Source organism: Carettochelys insculpta, chromosome 1, assembly GCF_033958435.1.
Source record: "Carettochelys insculpta isolate YL-2023 chromosome 1, ASM3395843v1, whole genome shotgun sequence".
NCBI lineage: Eukaryota > Metazoa > Chordata > Testudines > Carettochelyidae > Carettochelys > Carettochelys insculpta.
This window is the reverse complement of record NC_134137.1, coordinates 213,470,442-213,489,228: the sequence shown is the minus strand read 5'-3', so window position 1 is coordinate 213,489,228 and position 18,787 is coordinate 213,470,442. Positions and strand designations below refer to the sequence as shown.

General features: G+C 45.8%; 1 protein-coding gene across 1 annotated transcript in view; it reads right to left on the bottom strand.

Annotated features, from left to right (window-relative positions):
• The window catches only part of MORC1 (MORC family CW-type zinc finger 1), a 138,747-nt gene that overhangs the window by 32,080 nt on the left and 87,880 nt on the right, over nt 1-18,787 (bottom strand). The window contains exons 19-20 of the mRNA XM_074983521.1: nt 18,582-18,677; nt 78-153 (exon numbers count right to left, since the gene is read on the bottom strand). Of these exons, the coding sequence (XP_074839622.1) occupies nt 78-153; nt 18,582-18,677 (172 nt within the window). The remainder of the gene's footprint in view (nt 1-77; nt 154-18,581; nt 18,678-18,787) is intronic.

Sequence of the window (18,787 nt, the reverse complement as noted above, 5' to 3'; positions counted from 1 at the left end):
GGTTCTTTTATTTTAAATACAGCAATAGAATTTTGTAAACAGTCTAGATTGACAGTACAAACGCTTTTTGAGTTTACCTTTATTCAGCCAAAGACAGTCTTTACTTTCCCCAAACTCAGACAAATCTTCAGTCTCCTCCTCAGATTCTATTACCTAAAACATATTAAGTTTAGTTTATTATCTTTCAATGTCTTAAAAACCTGTCTTCTCTGCAAAAGCCCCCAGAACCACATAGCCAACTTAAGTCACAATATAATATATGTTAATTGGAGGTTAAATGCAGGTTAAATTAATTTTGGGTTTAATTTTTTTTTCCAGTTTCGACAGGCATAACTGAGAAAACCCACCTCCTACCTCAAGTCAATAGACTCAGACTGGTAGAATCAGGCCTTACATGTTTCCTTGATATTTGTCTTCTCTGTTCAGTGTTGTTTTCAGCAAGATGCAAATAAAGTGGAGAGATGAGGGCACACAAGACTTGTTTTGTAGATTTGATGAAAGAAGATTAAACTGCTTAATAAGCAGTTTGGTACTCTTAAAATGTTTCAAATAAGCCCTTAGTCTGTCCCTTATTCGGGAAGGTAAACTCATGAGCATTCCCATTGCACACAGTGGGCATGAACTTGACAGTTTCACAGCAGCAACATGGGAAAGGAACTCTTTTAGTGGCTTAAGGAGAACTCATTTTCACCATCACATGATCATATTTAGCTTTTTCCTGTTATTAACAACAGAAAGAAGTCCAAAGTCTTCTGAATGCCAGTTTGCATCCCACTACAGTGGTAACTTTCTGTTATCCTTGTGTGACTATTTCAGGTTAGTTGCCTTCCATCTAATTCATTGTGTTATCATGCAGATTTTTGTTCACACAACATCCAAATGTTTTGCAGGAATGGAGGGGATCTTTTTGGTGCTATACAAAGTTTCATTCATTGCTCCACTTGCTTTGAAAGTGCCAGCTAGCCACTCTGGACTCTCAACTCAGTAGAAAATGAGATGCTGCTGCCTGAGAACACCCTTGGCAGAGGTCCCCTTCCATACTGTGAGAAATCTGTCTCATGGACGAAGCAATATTTATTTTCTGCCTGGTGTTCCCTTGGGTGCTTTGCCATGAAAGAGCAGGGTGGGGGTGATGGGGGGCAGTGCAATTGTAAAACAATGGATAAAAGCTCTACTGCACCATGTGCTCCTCAGTAGTGGTGGAGAAGCACCGGAAGAGCTTCCTGATGCCTGGAAAAAAAGAGATAAAGGGCTAAAAATAAAGAGGGAAGGAAATTAGCTGCCAGCTCAAGTTGCCAGTGTAAGCAGAACTTTTGGGAGGAAGCAAGAGGAAGATTATGGTTAATATACTCAGCTAGAGGCCTGGTAGAGATGGGAACTGATCCCTCATTTGATGCATCTTCACCTAGTCATTTAACCTGTGCCTTAGTTCCTTATCTGTAAAAGACGAATAACATTTCCTTCATCCACCCTCTGTGTATCTTATCCTGTTAGACCAGAGGTCGGCAACTTGTCACTCTACAGTCATATGTGGCTCTTTAAGGAGTCATTTGCGGCTCCGAATGTTGCTGTTGCTAACTCCTCTGCGGCTCCCTGCCCTGCTGCTGCTGAAACAGTAAAACTAAATTTGGTTGGTTTAACAGCTGACAGGGCGGCAGGAGGAATCTGCTGCTGCCATATCAGGGAGTTGGTGGTGCGGCAGGCATAGTCCAAAACCAAAACCTGTATGACTTTGAGAATGAAATCCAGCCCAGTGTCTGCCATTCATGGTTGTCAGCATAATAGCACAGTGCAGTGTCAGGTCCCTGCTGGCAGACAGCAATTTGAAAATGGTGTTAGCCTACCCAGAAGGAGAGGAAGCATCGGATAGAGAGGATGGAATGATGGAACTTTAAAAAGAAGACTGAGTCTAAGTCTCAGAATTCCATTGGCTTCCTCTATTCATCCTACCATGTTCAGAAAGAAAAATCCCAGAATGCACACTACTCAGAAACAAAGATAATGCCCATGTAATACACCTTGAGAACGCCACGCCTTTAGCACACAGCAAGCCCCTATGTGCACACAGTGATGAAAATTACAGTTACCTCATGTGTACACTATTAATTGCAGCTTGTGTATTGCATGTTAACAAACACACATTAACTCCCTGTGGAGCAACCACACACCCATGACGAGAAAAAGACAGCTACCTGTTCTGTAACTGGTGTTCTTCATGATGTGTTGCTCATGTCCATTCCAAGTTGGGCATGAGCAGGCGCACGCCCAGTTGCTGGAAGATTTATGCCCTAGCCAGTACATAGGGTTGGTGCGGCGCCCCCGAAATGGTGCTGATATGGCGACCAATATATGCACCACCCAAACCCACCCCCGACTCAGTTCCTTCTTGCCAGCTACTCTGACAGTGGAGAAGGCGGGAGGGTTTTGGAATGGACATAAGCAACACATCTTGAACACCAGTTACAGAAGAGGTAACTGTCTTTTATTCTTTGAGTGACTGCTCATGTCCATTCCAAGTTGGGTGAATACAAGCCAATGCCTAGGAGGTGGGGTTGAAGCCCCAAATGGACTGCAGGACAGCCCTGCCCACTGCAGCGTCTTCCCGTGCGTGTTGCATCAAAGTGTAATGTGCTGTAAACATATGAACTGAGGCCCAGGTGGCCGCCCTACAGATGTCCTGGATAGGCACCTGCGCCAAATATGCCACAGAGGATGCCTGTGCTCTCGTGGAATGTGCCCTAACCAGAGGGGGAGGAACCCCTGCAACCTTGTAACACTCCTTGATGCACGTCACTATCCAGGAGGAAATCTGCTGCGAGGAGAACGGAAGGCCCTTCATCCTATCAGCAACTGCCACAAAGAGTTGCTGCATTCTTCTAAACGGCTTAGTCCTACCCATATAGAAGGCCAGCGCCCTCCTAACATCCAAGGTATGTAACATTTCTCCCTTGGGGAGGCATGGGGCTTTGGGTAAAACACCTGTAGGGAAATTTCTTGGTTAACATGAAACGCAGAGACCACCTTAGGTAAATACGCAGGGTGAGGTCTCAGCCTAACCTTATCCCTGTGAAACACTGTATACAAGAAGTGCCCTCAACTCACATACCCTCCTGTCTGAGATGACTGCCACCAAAAATGCTGTTTTGTAGCTTGAAAACAGCAGGGAGCAGGTAGCCAGAGGTTCAAAGGGGGCCCCTATAAGGTGGACTAATACCAAATTGAGATCCCATAGGGGCAGTGGTGCCCAAACCTGGGGCTTGATTCTTTCTAAACCTTTGAGAAACCTTTTGATGATGGGGTCTGAGAACACAGAAGACTTTCCATGACCCAGGTGAAAGGCTGTGATAGCAGCTAAGCACACCCTAACCGAGGAGAGGGACAAGTCCTCCTGTATCAGACCCCATAGGTCATCTAAAATCAATGGGATGGGGGCTTGTGAGGGAGATACTCCCCTGTGAGACACTGACACTAAAAACCTTTTCCACTTAGCCAAATAAGTCACCCCCGCGGAGAGTTTTCTACTATTTAACACCACTTCCTTTATGGGATCTGAACAGGCCAGCTCCTGACCCCTCAGCTGCGGAGCATCCATGCTTTGAGGTGCAGTGACTGAAGACTAGGATGGTGCAGCCTCTCCTCCTGCTGACTCAGCAGGTTCAGCCACGTCATCGACTTGCGGCTTGACAGGTACAGAGGGTTGAGTACCAGTGCTCATGGGCCCAAGCCGGTGCCACCAAGATAATCAATGCCCCTTCTGAGTGAATCTTGAGGAGGACCTTGTGAACTAGCGGGATCTGAGGGAACGCATACATCAGCCTGCCTGATCACAGGACACTGAAGGCGTCCGCCCAGGACCGCGGGCTCTGATGGCGGTAGTAGCAAAACATCCTGCATTTCACACTGAGGTGGGAGGTGAACAGGTCTACCTGGGGATACCCCCCACCGTAGGAAAATAGAATGAACAACCTCCGGGTGGAGAGACCACTCATGATCCGTAAAGGACCTGCTGAGTTGGTCTGCCAGTGAATTGTGCACACCTGGCAGGTAAAGGGCCTGCAGCATGATGATGTGCTGTAGGCAGAAGTCCCAGAGCATCATGGCCTTGTGGCACAGGGGAGAGGAGTGTGCACCCGTTTGTTGATACGGTACATTGCTGTCGTGTTGTCTGCACTGACTGACATGAAATGTCCTATCGGATTGGCCTTGAAATTCACGTATGCTAGTCCGATGGCCCTGAGCTCCCTCACGTTTATGTGGAGCCAAAGGTCCAACATACTCCAAAGAACCTGGGTTCGTAGCTGACCCACGTGTGCTCCCCACCCCCCAGTTCGAAGCCTCTACTACTAGAGAAAGTGAAGGCTGTTGAGGGGCAAAAAGGACTCCTGTGAGTACGATCCCCTCCTCTAACCACCAGTGCAGGGTCAATAAAGTCCATGTCGGCACCGTAACCACCAAGTTTAAACTATCTCTTACAGGGCAATCCACTGATGACAGCCTTAGCTGTAGGGTGCATCCTTAACCTGCTGGGCTGTACCACGAAGGTGCATGCTGCCACATGCCACAAACGTAGGCAGCACCTGGCCATTGTGATGGGAACTGCCAGGATGTCTCAGATGATGGCCCCCCTGGACCTGAACCTTTTGTCCGGCAGGAAAGCCCTGGCACACCTGGAGTCCAATCGTGCCCCTACAAACTCCATTGATTGAGATGGGACCAATGCCGACTTTGCTTCGTTGATCAAGAGACCGAGGCTTACAAAGGTTTGATGGATCAACTGTACATGCTGAATCACCTGCTCCCTGGAATGACCCTTACCTAGCCAGTCATCCAGGTGCGGGAACAGCTGCACCCCTTGCCTGTGTAGGTGTGCTGCTACTACCGCCATGCACTTGGGGCCGCAGACAGATCGAAAGGCAGGACTGTGAACTGATAATGGTTCCCATCTGCCATGAACCTGAGAAACCTCCTGGGAGGAGGTTTGACTGAAATATGCATCCTGTAAATCAAGAGCCGCAAACCAATCCCCCTACTCCAGCATCTGGAGTATGAGATATCATACGAAATTTTATCTTTTTCACGAACTCGTTAAACCCTCTTAGGTCCAGGATGGGTCTCAAGCCCTGCTTTGGTTTTGGAATTAGGAAATAGCGGGAATAAAACCCCTGTCTGCTGAACCTGTGAGGAACTTCGTCTATAGCCACAGAGCCCAGGAGGGATTGCAATTCCTGCCGTAACAGGATCTTGTGAGAGGGGTCCCCGGTGAGGGGCAGGGAGCGGGTGGGGAAGCGGGTGTAGGAAGAGAACTGAATGGTGCGTTCCCCCTCTACCGTACACTGGACCCACTGGTGTGGAGATGCTGCAGGGCAAAAGGGGGATAAGCAGAAAGAAAAAAGTGGGGACGCTGGAGTAGGTAAGATCAATTCAATGCTCCCAACTATGCCATCAAAACTGCAGCTTGGGTCACTGTGGGCCCTTCTGGTGGCCCTGAACATCTTCTGCCCATCTTGTTCCACCTTCTAATGCCATTCCTTTGTGGCTGTGGAAACGGTCTTTGCTGAGGACGGGGGTTAAAAAGCCTGTATTGGCTGGCAGGTGTATTCAAGACCAACAGGCGGAGGGTGGCCCTCGAGTCTTTCAGACTATGCAGTCTTTTTTCTGTCTTATCTGAAAATAGGGTAGGACCGTCAAAGGGGAGGTTCTGGACCATCTGCTGGACCTCATGAGGCAGGCTGGAAACCTGCAACCAAGACCCTGTGCACATTGTCACGCCAGAGGCCGCAACCCTCATGGCAGCGTCTGCAGCATCCAATGCTGCGTGCAGAACCGCCCTTGAAATCAGTTTGTTCTCTTCCACCATGGCTGTGAAGTCCTGCTTGGCTTTAGGTGGCACCATTTCAGAGAACCTAGACAGGGTACTGACTGTATTATAAGCAGACCTGCTAACCAGATGCTGCTGGTTAGTAATTCTTGATTGCAACCCTCCCGTTGAATAGACCTTCCTCCCACAGAGGTCCAAGCGTTTAGCTTCTCTATTTTTTGGGGAGTGACCCTAGAATCCTTAACGCTCCCTGGCTACGTCTACACGTGAAGCCTACATCGAAATAGCTTATTTCGATGTAGCAACATCGAAATAGGCTATTTCGATGAGTAACGTCTACACGTCCTCCAGGGCTCGCAACGTCGATGTTCAACTTCGACGTTGCGCAGCACCACATCGAAATAGGTGCTGCGAGGGAACGTCTACACGCCAAAGTAGCACACATCGAAATAAGGGTGCCAGGCACAGCTGCAGACAGGGTCACAGGGCGGACTCAACAGCAAGCCGCTCCCTTAAAGGGCCCCTCCCAGACACAGTTGCACTAAACAACACAAGATACACAGAGCCGACAACTGGTTGCAGACCCTGTGCCTGCAGCATGGATCCCCAGCTGCCGCAGCAGCAGCCAGAAGCCCTGGGCTAACGGCTGCTGCCCACGGTGACCATAGAGCCCCGCAGGGGCTCGAGAGAGCGCGTCTCTCAACCCCTCAGCTGATGGCCGCCATGGCGGACCCCACTATTTCGAAGTTGCGGGACGCGCAATGACTACACGGTCCCTACTTCGACGTTGAACGTCGAAGTAGGGCGCTATCCCCATCTCCTGATGAGGATAGCGACTTCGACGTCTCGCCGCCCAATGTCGAAGTTAACTTCGAAATAGCGCCCGACGCGTGTAGCCGTGACGGGCGCTATTTCGAAGTTAGTGCCGCTACTTCGATATAGCGTGCACGTGTAGACACGACTCCTATGGCCAGCAGGGTCCACTATCAGGGAGTAAGGTTGGGGGGTGCGTGAACAAATGTTAATTGCTCTGGGATGGGACAAAGTACCATCTCTCATTCCTACAGGCTGTAGGAAGGGCAGCAGCAGGGGTCCACCAGGCTGTAGTGGCAGTTGTTTTGCTTATGGGCAGAGCCACCCTGGTGGAGCTTGCAGAGGACAAAATGTCCATGACAGGGTCCATTTCATCCTGGACCCCCTCCGCTTGCACCCCCAAATTTTGGGCCACTCTCCTTAGGAGCTGTTGAAAAGCCCTGCCATCCTCCAGCACAAGTGAGGCCGATGAATCTGCCACTGCTTCATCCAGGGAGGAAGATGATGGTTGCCCTTGCACCTCTATTTGGAGGGGAAGGGCAGTAATGATCTGTTCAGGCACTTGACCACCATGGAAATTATGGGCAAACCGGGGGACACCATAGGCTGCGCTGCGCTGGCCTGAAAACCCTACCACAGGAGGCACAGACGGCCCAGTTACCACTCCCTGCTGTTGGGTCAGTGCCGATGCCTGGGCTGGTGCCTGCCCCATCAGCACTGGAGGTACAATTACAGATGGCGGCACCACCAAAGGGGTCCAGTCCCACTGTGATGGTGCCGCTGATGCTGCTGAGATCCACGCTGATGAGGCAGAAGCAGGCAGCCCCATTATGACCACTGCTTCCTGTCTTTGTTCCAGTGGTGTGGTGCCCAGTGATGCCAACAGTGCCAAGCATGGGGTCAGCGGGGCCACCAGTACCATGAAACATACTTCAGTGGCTTGGCTTGCATCTCGTGGAACGCCCACGGGGTCTAAAAGGGCCACTGCTGAGTTGCCTGCTAAGCCGGCAGCCAACCCGTATTGTCCAAGTGATGACTACAGTGTCTGCAATGGCTATGGTGCGACCTTCTCAAGCTCCCGCTCCATCCAGAGCTTGAGTAGAAAGACTCTGAATGCAATGCTGATTCAGAGGCGGATGACCACAGCAGGGCCATCGGAGTTGGCGCCAATGTCATGTGCGGCGGAGCCGGTGCCAGTGCCAGAGTACAGGGCACCTGAAACTGGCCCACAGTCTGTGGGTTGGCACTGAATACGGTGTCAGTGCTGGCATCGACGTGAGCAACGTGGTGCTGCTGTCATGTCCAGGAGCCACAATCGCTCCATTTCAGAGCTATAGTGCCTGTCCTCCATAGACAGAGAAGGACCCGGCACCATCATCTGTAGCAGTCCTTGTACCCCTCGAAATGCTTCTAGTGTTGAGGACAAGTCCAGCACCTGTGAGCTCCCACTCTGCACCAGCTTCAATGGATGCATCTCCCACCCTTCAGCAGTATGCGCCAAAGCCTTAAACTTGAGGCTGCCCTATTTCTTCAGCGAGCGATACCTCTCGTGTCGTCTCCTCTTCATCGACACCAGAGATTGACTCCTATGGCGCGGAGAAGGTGACAGTGCCTGTACCTGCTCTCGGTGCTGGGAGTCCTTAGGCGGCACTGTGGTTGATGGTGCTGGTGCACTTTGCACCAAGAAGGCTTCATTCTCTGCTCCTGCAGGAGACCCTTGAGGCTTAACAGCTGCCTCCATTAAGAGGACTTTAAGGCATTGGGCCCTATCTTTTAAAGTTCTGGACTTAAAGGCCTTACAAATAGGACAGCGATCATGCAAGTGTCCTTCCCCCAAGCAAATCAAACAGGCTGAATGGGGGTCACGTTTTGGCTTGTGCTTGCTGCATTCTGAACAAGTCTTAAAGCCTGGGGAGCCAGGTGTTTCCCAGCACAGAGGTGCCAAGGGGAATGGAAAGCCCCTCTTCGGCTATTAGTTAGAACACTAAGACTAGTTATCAAGTACTAAACTATTTACATATCTTCAAGAACAACTTACACTACAATAGGCTACTAGCTAAAGATTTGAGCAGGGAAAGCAAGAGCTCCAACAAGTGGCAGCGGGACAAGAAGGAACTGAGAGAGGTCAGGTTGGGCAGTACATATATTGGTCGCCACATCTGTACCACTCCAGGGGGCGCCGCACCGACCCTATGGCTACTGACTAGGGCAAAAAGCTTCTGGCAATGGGGTGTGCGCATGTGCACACCCAACTTGGAATGGACATGAGCAATCACTCAAAGAAGAACCCGATGTTTCACTTGGATTTCAGCTGTCCTAGTGGGAAAACGGATAAAGGGAACTACCACTCACATTTTCCACATGAAAATTAGGAAAGATTGCTTAGCTCTTCAATGGCACTTAGAATCCAGAGATGTCACTGTGCTTCTTGAAGCTGGATAAGCAGTAATCTTTTTGGATTTCTGTTTCCTTGTCCGTAAGACAGCTAAGTGACTTATCCGAGGTAATGCAGTCAAATCAGTGGCAGAATCAAGAATAAACTTGCCTATGCTGATTCACAGCTCAGTTGACATATGCATTGGTAGCTGTCACATCTGAGATAGAGTTGCTTTTGTTCATGGGTTTGTTTATTGTTTGAATGGGCCAAGAGTACTAAAAACCCCATTCCATAACTAATGAGTTGGTATATTATTTAGTTTTCAGAGATGGCAATAAAGATGATGATATTAGTAAAGAAAGAACAGTTAAAGCTAACAACAACCCTAACATGTTCCCAATAATTGCTTCTTCTGATCCCCATATGTGGGAGCAAACTTCTCAGAGCACGAAGTCTGAGCCATCTAAAACCATGAAAGCTATGTCTGCATCCCCCCTCACCCCTTTTGCAGATGTTTTCCCTTGCACGGAGATGTAATGTGCAGGGGTCAATTCACATTGTGCTCCCTGTCAGTACCCAGCCCAGGTTGGGGAAGCGAATGATTCAACTAATGAACCAAATTTGTTGATGAATCATGGTTACGTGCCACCTGAGACACACTGCGTATACCATAAGAAGAAATGCCCAGAGCAACGGGGAGGCATTTCCTACCCCATCCCAGAGGTACTCCATTACTTAGAGTGGGATACTCCAAACTTTAACATCTCTAACAAATAGAGTATAAAATTACTTAAAGTCCTTGTATCGTGTGTAACCATTCACATTCATATCAGCGGCCATTTCCCGCAATTATTTAACTGGTTTTATTTTGTTTTATTTTCATCTCCAAATCAATCACTGTTTTACCCACCACCTCTTTCAAATGCACATAACCCTCATGAATGGCCTACTTGGGAACTATTCCAGATGCAAGATGTCCACCTGATTTCTATTGCTTCCATCTGGTCCACTGCTTGCACAGGACAAAGGTACAATGTTCTTTACTCTGGTCCTACCATTTGTCTTTGTAATTTACACCGTATGTAGAATACTAGTGCTGGAGCTGCCAATTTATTGCCTACTAAAATGTGTCCAGATAAGTTCACATCCTTCCTAGACATTTAGCCTCATAAATCAAGTTTTAGCTTGAAGTGAGGTTTTACAGTCCTTACAAATGCTAAAACCCAGGGATTTACAATAGAACAGATGGCCAGGATTTATTTATAATGACAATAGTGAGGACTGTTTTGACCACAATAGAGGCTGAAATACCGAATAATAATTCCTCCTTCAGGTGCATCATTACTGTTATCTGCACAGAAATTGGAAAGGCTGACTTCATAAAGGCTGTGTCTACACTTACAAAAAACTGCAAAACGGCCATGCTATCAGCTGATTGGAATAAGGGGATTTTGATATTTGCAGGGTCCTTTTGAACAGGATCCCCGTGTAGATGAGCCACAGGCGAACGAACTGCAGCACTTTCAAAGTGCCGTGGCTGGTGGCATGCTAATGAGGTGCTGAATATTCATTTCAGCACCTCACTAGTATTCTTCGATTTGGCCATTAGCATGGTCATTTTGAAGTTTTTTGTAAGTGCAGCCACAGCCAAAGGGTCTGCATACAGTACTTTAATACAATCTGCAGTAAAGGCAAACTGACCATCAGCAATAGATGAATCAGGTTAGCAAAGAAAGATAAATCAAGACTGAGACATTAGATGCAGATACAAGTGATGGGAAGCCAAGTAGTCCGTCGGCAAGAATTATTACTACAGTACTCTACGGTATATAGGCATGCTTAAAGCAAATCAATAACATATAGACCTGTTAAAAAGAAAGTTGTAAGAGCCAAGAAAGTTTTATAGCTATACATATCTCCATTGGCTTACCATAAATCATTACTGCTGTTCTGGCTCCTGTATCTAGGATGTCATGTGCAATACAGCAAAATGTCAAGGAATTAGATCTTATGAATATAATTAGGATTTCAATTTAGTTTAGATAAATCTTCACTACACTGACTCTGTTAGGTGCGTTATATATAAAAAAGTAGTAATAAGCCCTGGTCAAACAGGTAAACGAAGACATAAACAAAGGTGACAGCATAATTTTGTGGTCTAGAAAGACAGTTATTACAGAAGAACAACCTGAGTATTTTAAGTGGGATATAATAGTTGAAGTCCAGAGGAGGTTTCCTCAGGCTCAAAGAAATGTGGCAAAGTTAACAGGCTACTGTGATGAAGTCTACTCTCCATAGGTGCCACCTAGTGGTCAGTGAAGATGCGAGAAATGCTCTTCCACCTTGGCATGCCACATTGATAGCCACTCCAGCCTTGTGGTGGCCTGCCTAACGTTGCAGCTTGCTTCTCCAGCATGGACACAAATTGTGTCCATCTGTTCCAGGTCATAAAAACCAAACAAACAAACCAGCAGTCACGAAGTACTTTAAAGACCAACAAAATAATCTATTAGGTGTTGAGCTTCCGTGGTGGGACAGATCCACTGTCATCTGAAGAAGTGGGTCTGTCCCATGGAAGTTCATCACCTAATAAAGTATTCTGTTAGTCTTTAAAGTGCTTTGTGACTGGTGGTTTGTTCTGTTAGAATACAGACTAACATGGCTACCTCTCTGTTACTGTTCCGTGGTATGTCAAAAGTCCAGCAGTGTGTTAGTTCTGCTTCCCTGCAAGGAGCTTTAGGCTTCACCTGCCCAAAGTCCCAGATGTGAGACTCTCTGAGATGTGGTACCTTATTAGGTATGAGTCTCTGCATTTCTTTTGCCTCCAGACCCATTAGGAGGTGGGTAAAGGAACACACGACACTAGGTTCAAATCTGGGGCCCAAAGGCTTGATAACTGCATCTAGTGCTGTGAAATGCCATTCCCCTTTTATCCCTTCCTATTGGCCTCCCTAATCAAGAGGGAAATCCAAAACTTTTAAGCAACCTAAATTAAAATATCCAGCCTTGAATATATCCAGAGCCCTTTTCCCTCAGCAGGTCGGAGAGACTATCAGTAACAATGGGGCCCAGAAGGGCTCCTTTTGGATAGTTTCAGAATGTAGATCTGCTCACCTCCCCTGGCTGCCTGTAAGCAAGTTACTCCACTCCCCTTTTCAGCTCTTCCTGATACCTGTGCATACACTGAGTGTTTGAGAAGGTACAGCTGCGTGGACCCGGAGTTGCCCTGTCCACTCCAGTGTGCGGTCTGAACATCCCATCACTACTACCCATTCTGTAATCATTTGGTACAAAAGATGGTATGAAGTAGGATCAGATGTTAAACAGGCCACTGATACCAATATAGAGATATACCTATCTCATACAACTGGAAAGGACCTTGAGAGGTCATTCTGTCCAGTCCCCTGCAATCATTGGAGAACCAAGCACCATCCCCGACAAATTTTTTTAAATCTATTTGCCCTACATCCCTAAATGGCCCCCTCAAGGATTAAACTCCCAACCCTGGGTTTAGCACGCCAATGCTCAGACCACTGATGTTTACTTGTACTTTGTAAGAGTCACCTACATTCATCTATCAAGCCATTTTTGTTGCACCTTATTTAACATATTAATTACCAGATCCTCAGCTGGTGTGAATGGGTATAACTCCATTGGCTTACAAGAAAATATCTCAGTTATACTAGGTAAAAGTCAGAGCCAAGATATTTAGTGAGATTTTTTTTTTTTTTTTTTTTTTACCAGGGCAGCCAGGGTCTATGCGGCAAGTGATGCAAGTATCTGCATACAGAACGTTGTACTATTTTATTGCAAGCACTGGAGGGGTTAAGAGGAACTAAAGCAGGCCAATAACTGTCTGGTTTAATATAACAAAAGCTGCCAGGGCAGTAAAAAGGCAATTAATTCCTAATTCAATTCTTGCAGCTCCAGCATAACAGAAAAGCAACGATATATCTGTGGAGAGTAGGTATTTGTCTAACTTAATTAACCACCAACAGCCTGAGATTAGATTGCCAGCTGTGTTCATACAAATATAGCTGGAGCAAGTAATAAATGGCAAACATGGTATTTTCTTTAAAACAAATACAAATTCATATGTGTGAGCTAAGAAAGACTTCCAAGAACCAGCAGAATGGCTTTAGTCAAAGGTGTGCTCCATACCAAGAGAGATGTTAACCGTAAGTGTGAAGCACCATTTGTAAACAAGCACACCATGCTTACTAAGGATAAAACAAAACAAAACAGCAGAAATGTAGCACTTTAAAGACTAACAAAATGATAAGGAAAAAGCCGTGTTGTTTGTCAAGAATTTTATAGGCATGTCTATGGGAACCACTAATGCAGTATGTAAGCTCTGTTTCAAAGACAAATGTAGGTTAGATTATACCTGACACTAGTGCAGCTGTGAAGCACAAGGCATGCTGCCACTTTTCCTGTTTTCTGCTCAAAGGGTAGACACAGTAATAATTCTTCCACTTGAGGGAATACTGGGACACTCTCAGCACTCCGTGACTAAATTCTCTTCAAAATGAAGAGGAGAAATGACCACGTATACACTCCCCACCACATGCCAATAAGCTCAGACGTTAATTAACGTCTGGATAAGACAGCATCTCAGAGCTTCCACTATGGCAACATAGCTCCACACTGCCTTAACTTATGCCAGAAATGCAGTGATACAATCTGTCTCATGATCTGCGGATGGTAAAAGCAGCTGTGCTTGGCCCCTGAACCTAGCTCATGTACTATGCCATTTCAGCAGTCATAACCTGCTTCAGTGTTTGATTCCAAGCACATTTTCATCCTTATCTTAAGATAATCTATATTTTATACTACTCCTAACTCAGTTATATGTGAAACATTCCCTGTTCTAGCAACTTCATCAACAGTGGAAGAATAAGCGTAGGAGACCTGAAGTAGGAAAAGAAGTGAGACGTGGACAAATCTCATCCCTGGTTTGATGCTGTTATAACAACAAATATTGCTATTTGATATAAGCAGCCACATTGTTCAAGTGACATCTGATTTGCCAGTATTCCACTTGCACATGAAATATAGGTTACTTTATAATTATAATCATTTAAGATCTGAAATGGTTTAGTGTGTTTATTAGACTATTCCATACTTGCACTCAATCCCAGTCTATCTGGATGTTTTTGCCCTCGGTGCATACTTTCACTTTCTGGTTGATACTGTAGCTAAAAATAACAGAATACCACAAGCAACATGATTCACGTGAAATTTTTGAATGATTTTGAAAAAGCAAATACGGGACAATGAGAGAACCTATTCTCTTGGCTAAGGTGACTTGGAGAAATTCTGCTCAAGTCACAACTTTTATTTTATTGTTCATGTGATAGTAGAATAGGCTCCATTTTAGAGATGAAAAAGCTGATGTGAGGTACGTTGCTTACAGTGTGCGTGCCTTAGGGAGTTAGTGGCATAGATAGGAACGCAAAGCAGGTGTTCCAACTCCTGCTACTCAGCCTCCTACAGAAACCATGACTTGCATGTTAATTAGACATTTCAATAAAGGAAATAATTATTACACATGAGTCTCACAACTATTATAATTAATCTTGGTCATCACAGAAATGTAGGTTTGCAAGGCACTGTGTGAAAACTACATCCAATCCTCTGTGCTGTGGCGAGACCAAGTTTGCAGTTGTGCCGTTCATATTATCTCCTTGAGAAACAGCTAGCTCCCCTGATCTCTTTTCCCTTATATTTTCTTCCCCCAATCAACAAGAAGTCCTGTGGCACCGTACAGACTAACATATTTTGGAGCATTAACGGGTCTTTGCCCACAAAAGCTTATGCTCCAAAATATCCGTTAGTCTGTAAGGTGCCACAGGACAACTTCTGGTTTTTGAAGATACAGACTAAGTCAGCTACCCCTCTGATACATCCCATAAAATCTTACTTGCCAGTTATCTAAATCCTTTGTCCTTATTCTGCTGCTCTCACTCCTCCCGTTCCCTAGAATCATATCCCCTTCACAACTCTCACTCCAATTGCCTCCTACTTTCAGATGCCAATTCCTCCCTGATGGCCAGAATCAAATGTAAAATGGTGGGACCCTAGTTACTTCCTCTACATTTTGAAAGAAAATTTGCCCCAAATGCATTCTTATTGGAAATCATGTGTTTTTTCACATTACTTTTCCAACAGATGGCCAACTGTTATCTATAGCCAAAAACAACAATGGGTTCTTATCCACAATTTCCTGTATTATCTTCCAAATCTGAGAGTGAGTTATAAGGTGCTGATACAATAATCTTCATTGGCTGTTTCTTTTGACTACTATATTTGTTTAATTAGCTTGTTGATGATCTTTCTGTTATGGACAGAACACCTTGAGTTGAGAAAGGCTGTTTTCTCAATAAATTAGGCTAATAAAATTAACTGTAAGTGTACACTGATTACATGTACATAGTAGGTTTACTGTTTTATGGCCTGATTCTCACTGCATTAGAAACACTATCTCTTTAAGCTTCATGACAAACCACCACTTTAGAATCATAGGGCTGGAAGGGACCTCAGGATGTCATCTAGTTCACCACTGCTTCAAGCAGGATCAACCCCAGCTAAGTCATCCCAGCCAGGACCTTGTCAAGCCAGGACTTAAAAACCTCTAAGGATGGAGAATCCACCACCTCTCTAGGCAACGCATTCCAATGCTTCACCACCCTCCTGGTGAACTAGTTTTCCCTAATATCCAACCTACACCTCTCCCTCTTTAACTTCAGACCATTGCTCCTTGTTCTGCCATCTGACACCACTGAGAACAGTTTCTCACCATTACCTTTAGAGCTCCCCTACAGGAAGTTGAAGGTTGCTATTCAAGCACCCCTCAGTCTTCTCTTCTGTAAACTAAACAGGTGCAAATCCCTCAGCCTCTCCTCATAGGTCATGTGCTCCAGCCCCTTACCATTCTTCTCGCCCTTTGCTGAACCTGCTCCAGTACATCCATATCCTCTTTATACTGGGGGCCCTACAACTGGACAGAATATTCCAGATGTGGCCTCACCCATGCCAAATAGAGGGGAACAACTACTTCTCTAGACCTGTTTGAAATGCTCCTCCTAACCCACTGTAATATGCCGCCAGCCTACTTGGCTACAAGAGCACACTGTTTACTCATATCCAGCCTTTCATCCACCGCAATCCTTAGATCCCTTTCCGCTGCACTGCTGCTTAGCCAGTCAGTTCCCAGCCTATAACAATGCTTGGGATTCTTCTGTCCCAAGTGCAGGACTCTGCACCTGTCCTTGTTGAACTGCATCAGATTTCTTTCGGCCCAATCATCCAATTTATCCAGGTCACTCTGGATCCTACATCTACCCTCCAATGTATCTACCTCTTCCCCTAGCCTTGTGTCATCTGCAACCTTGCTGAGGGTGCAATCCAGTCCCTCATCCAGGTCATTAATAAAGATGTTGAACAACACTGGCCCCAGAACCGAGACTTGGGGCACTCCGCTTGAAACCAACCGCCATCCAGATATTGAGCCATTGACCACTACCCGTTGGGCCCAACCGCCAAGCCAGCTTTCTATCCATCTTATAGTCCATGGATCCAATCCGTACTACTTTAACTTATGGCAAGAATGCTGTGGGAGACTGTACCAAAAACTTTGCTCCAGTCAAGGTATATCACATCCACTGACTTGCCCATGTCCACAGAGCCTGTTACCTCACCATAGAAGCTAATCAGCTTGCTCAGGCAGAACTCGCCCGTGGTGAATCCATGTTGACTACTTTTGATCACTTTCCCCTCTTCCAAGTGCTCCAGAATGGATTCCTTGAGGATTTCCTCCATTATTTTCCCAGGGATTGACGTAAGGCTGACGGGTCTACAGTTCCCTGGATTGCCCTTCTTTCCTTTTCTAAAGATGGGCACTACATTTGCCTTTTTCCAGTCATCTGGGATCTCTCCCAATCTCCAAGAGTCTTCGAAGATAATGGCCAAAGACTCGGCAATGACATCTTCCAATTCCCTCTGTACCTTTGGGTGCATTAAATCCAGACCCATGGATTTGTGTACATCCAGTTTTTCTAGACAGCTCCTAACTTGTTCCTACCCCACAGATGGCTGCCCTCCCCCTTCCCACACTGCATTGTCGAGCACCATAGAATGGGAGCTGTCTTTGTCCATGAAGACTGAGGCAAAAAAATCGCTGAGTACTTCAGCTTTTCTAACATCATCTGTCACTAGATTACCTCTCTCATCCAGTAATGGCCCCACACCTCCTCTAATAACCTGCTTATTGTTAACCTGTAGAAACCCTTCTTGTTACCCTTCACATCCCTTGTCAGCTGCAGTTCCAATTGTGCCTTCACTTTCCTGATTACTGCCCAGCATTCTCCAGCCATATGTTAACACTCCTCCTTAGTCACTGGTCCCCGTTTCCATTTCTTATACGCATCCTTTTTGAGTTGAAGCTGACCAAGGATTTCCTGTTAAGCTAAGCTGGTTGCCTACCGCATTTGCATTTCTTACTATGCAGCGGGATGGTTTGCTCCTGTGCCTTCCGCAAGACTTCTTTAAAATACTTCTAGTTCTCTTGAACTCTTTTCCCCTTCATCTTCATTTCTCAAAGGATCCTGCCAATCAATTCTCTCAGGGAGTCCAAGTCTATTCTTTTGAAATCAAGGGTCTGTATGTTACTGCTCACCTGTCTTCCCTTTGTCAGGATCCTGAAATCTACCATCTCCTGGTCACTGCAGCTCAGGTTTCCACCCACTTCTATTTCTCTTACTAGCTCTTCCTTTTTTGTGAGCAACAAGTCAAGTTGTGCCTGGCCCCTGGTAGGCTCCTTCAGCACTTGTTCTAAGAAGTTATACCCAACATTCTCCAAAAACTTCCTGGATCGCCTGTGTGCTGCCGTACTGGTCTCCCAACAAACGTCCAGATGATTACAGCCTCCCATGAGAACCAGGGCCTGTGATTTGGAAGCTTCACTTAGCTGTCTGAAGCAATCCTCATCTCCCTGATCTGGCGATCTATAGCAGACACCAACTACAACATCACTTCTGTTGTTTCCGCCTGTAAGCTTAACCCAAAGACACTCAACTGTTTTCCCTCCCTCCTTATACTGGAGCTCTGAGCAATCATACTGCTCCTTCACACAGAGTGCAACTCCTCCTTTTCTCCCCTGTCTGCCCTTCCTAAACAGTTTATAACCTTCCATGATCTATGAGTAATTAAGCCAGGTAGCATATCAAGTTGGGGGGTTAGAAAGCTCAAAGTCCATGGACTGATTACCAGCTTTCAATCATGGAGATTTCTACCATGCTACATCTTTCTACCACATAAATGTTCTTTCTCTTAATGTGGTTATTATCAGGAATGTGGACAGTTTTGTTAAGACTTTCTTTTAAATTCTGGTTGGACAAAATTATGCCCTATCCCCATTGCTAACACAATAGTGCTAACAGCACATTTCTAAAAATGGTTTTCTAATAGGAACAATAAAGTTACACATTCACTCAGACTTCCCTGTGGATATTGAATATAGCTTGTTTTACACAGTGCTTATGGATTTGAAACAAAGGTAAAACATCTTCTTACATAGATGATTTCTTGGTCACAGTCTTCTTTTTTAATTTTGGAAACTTTAGATTTCTCCAGAAACATTGACTGGCTCTCTGTTTCAGGAAGAGGCTCCTGCAACGAGGTATGAGAATTGGAAGGAAGAAGTTTAGAATTAGTTTTATTATGCCAAGAGCACAGATGTTCAAGCATAAAACATTACCCAAGGTTAAGAGTAAAATAAT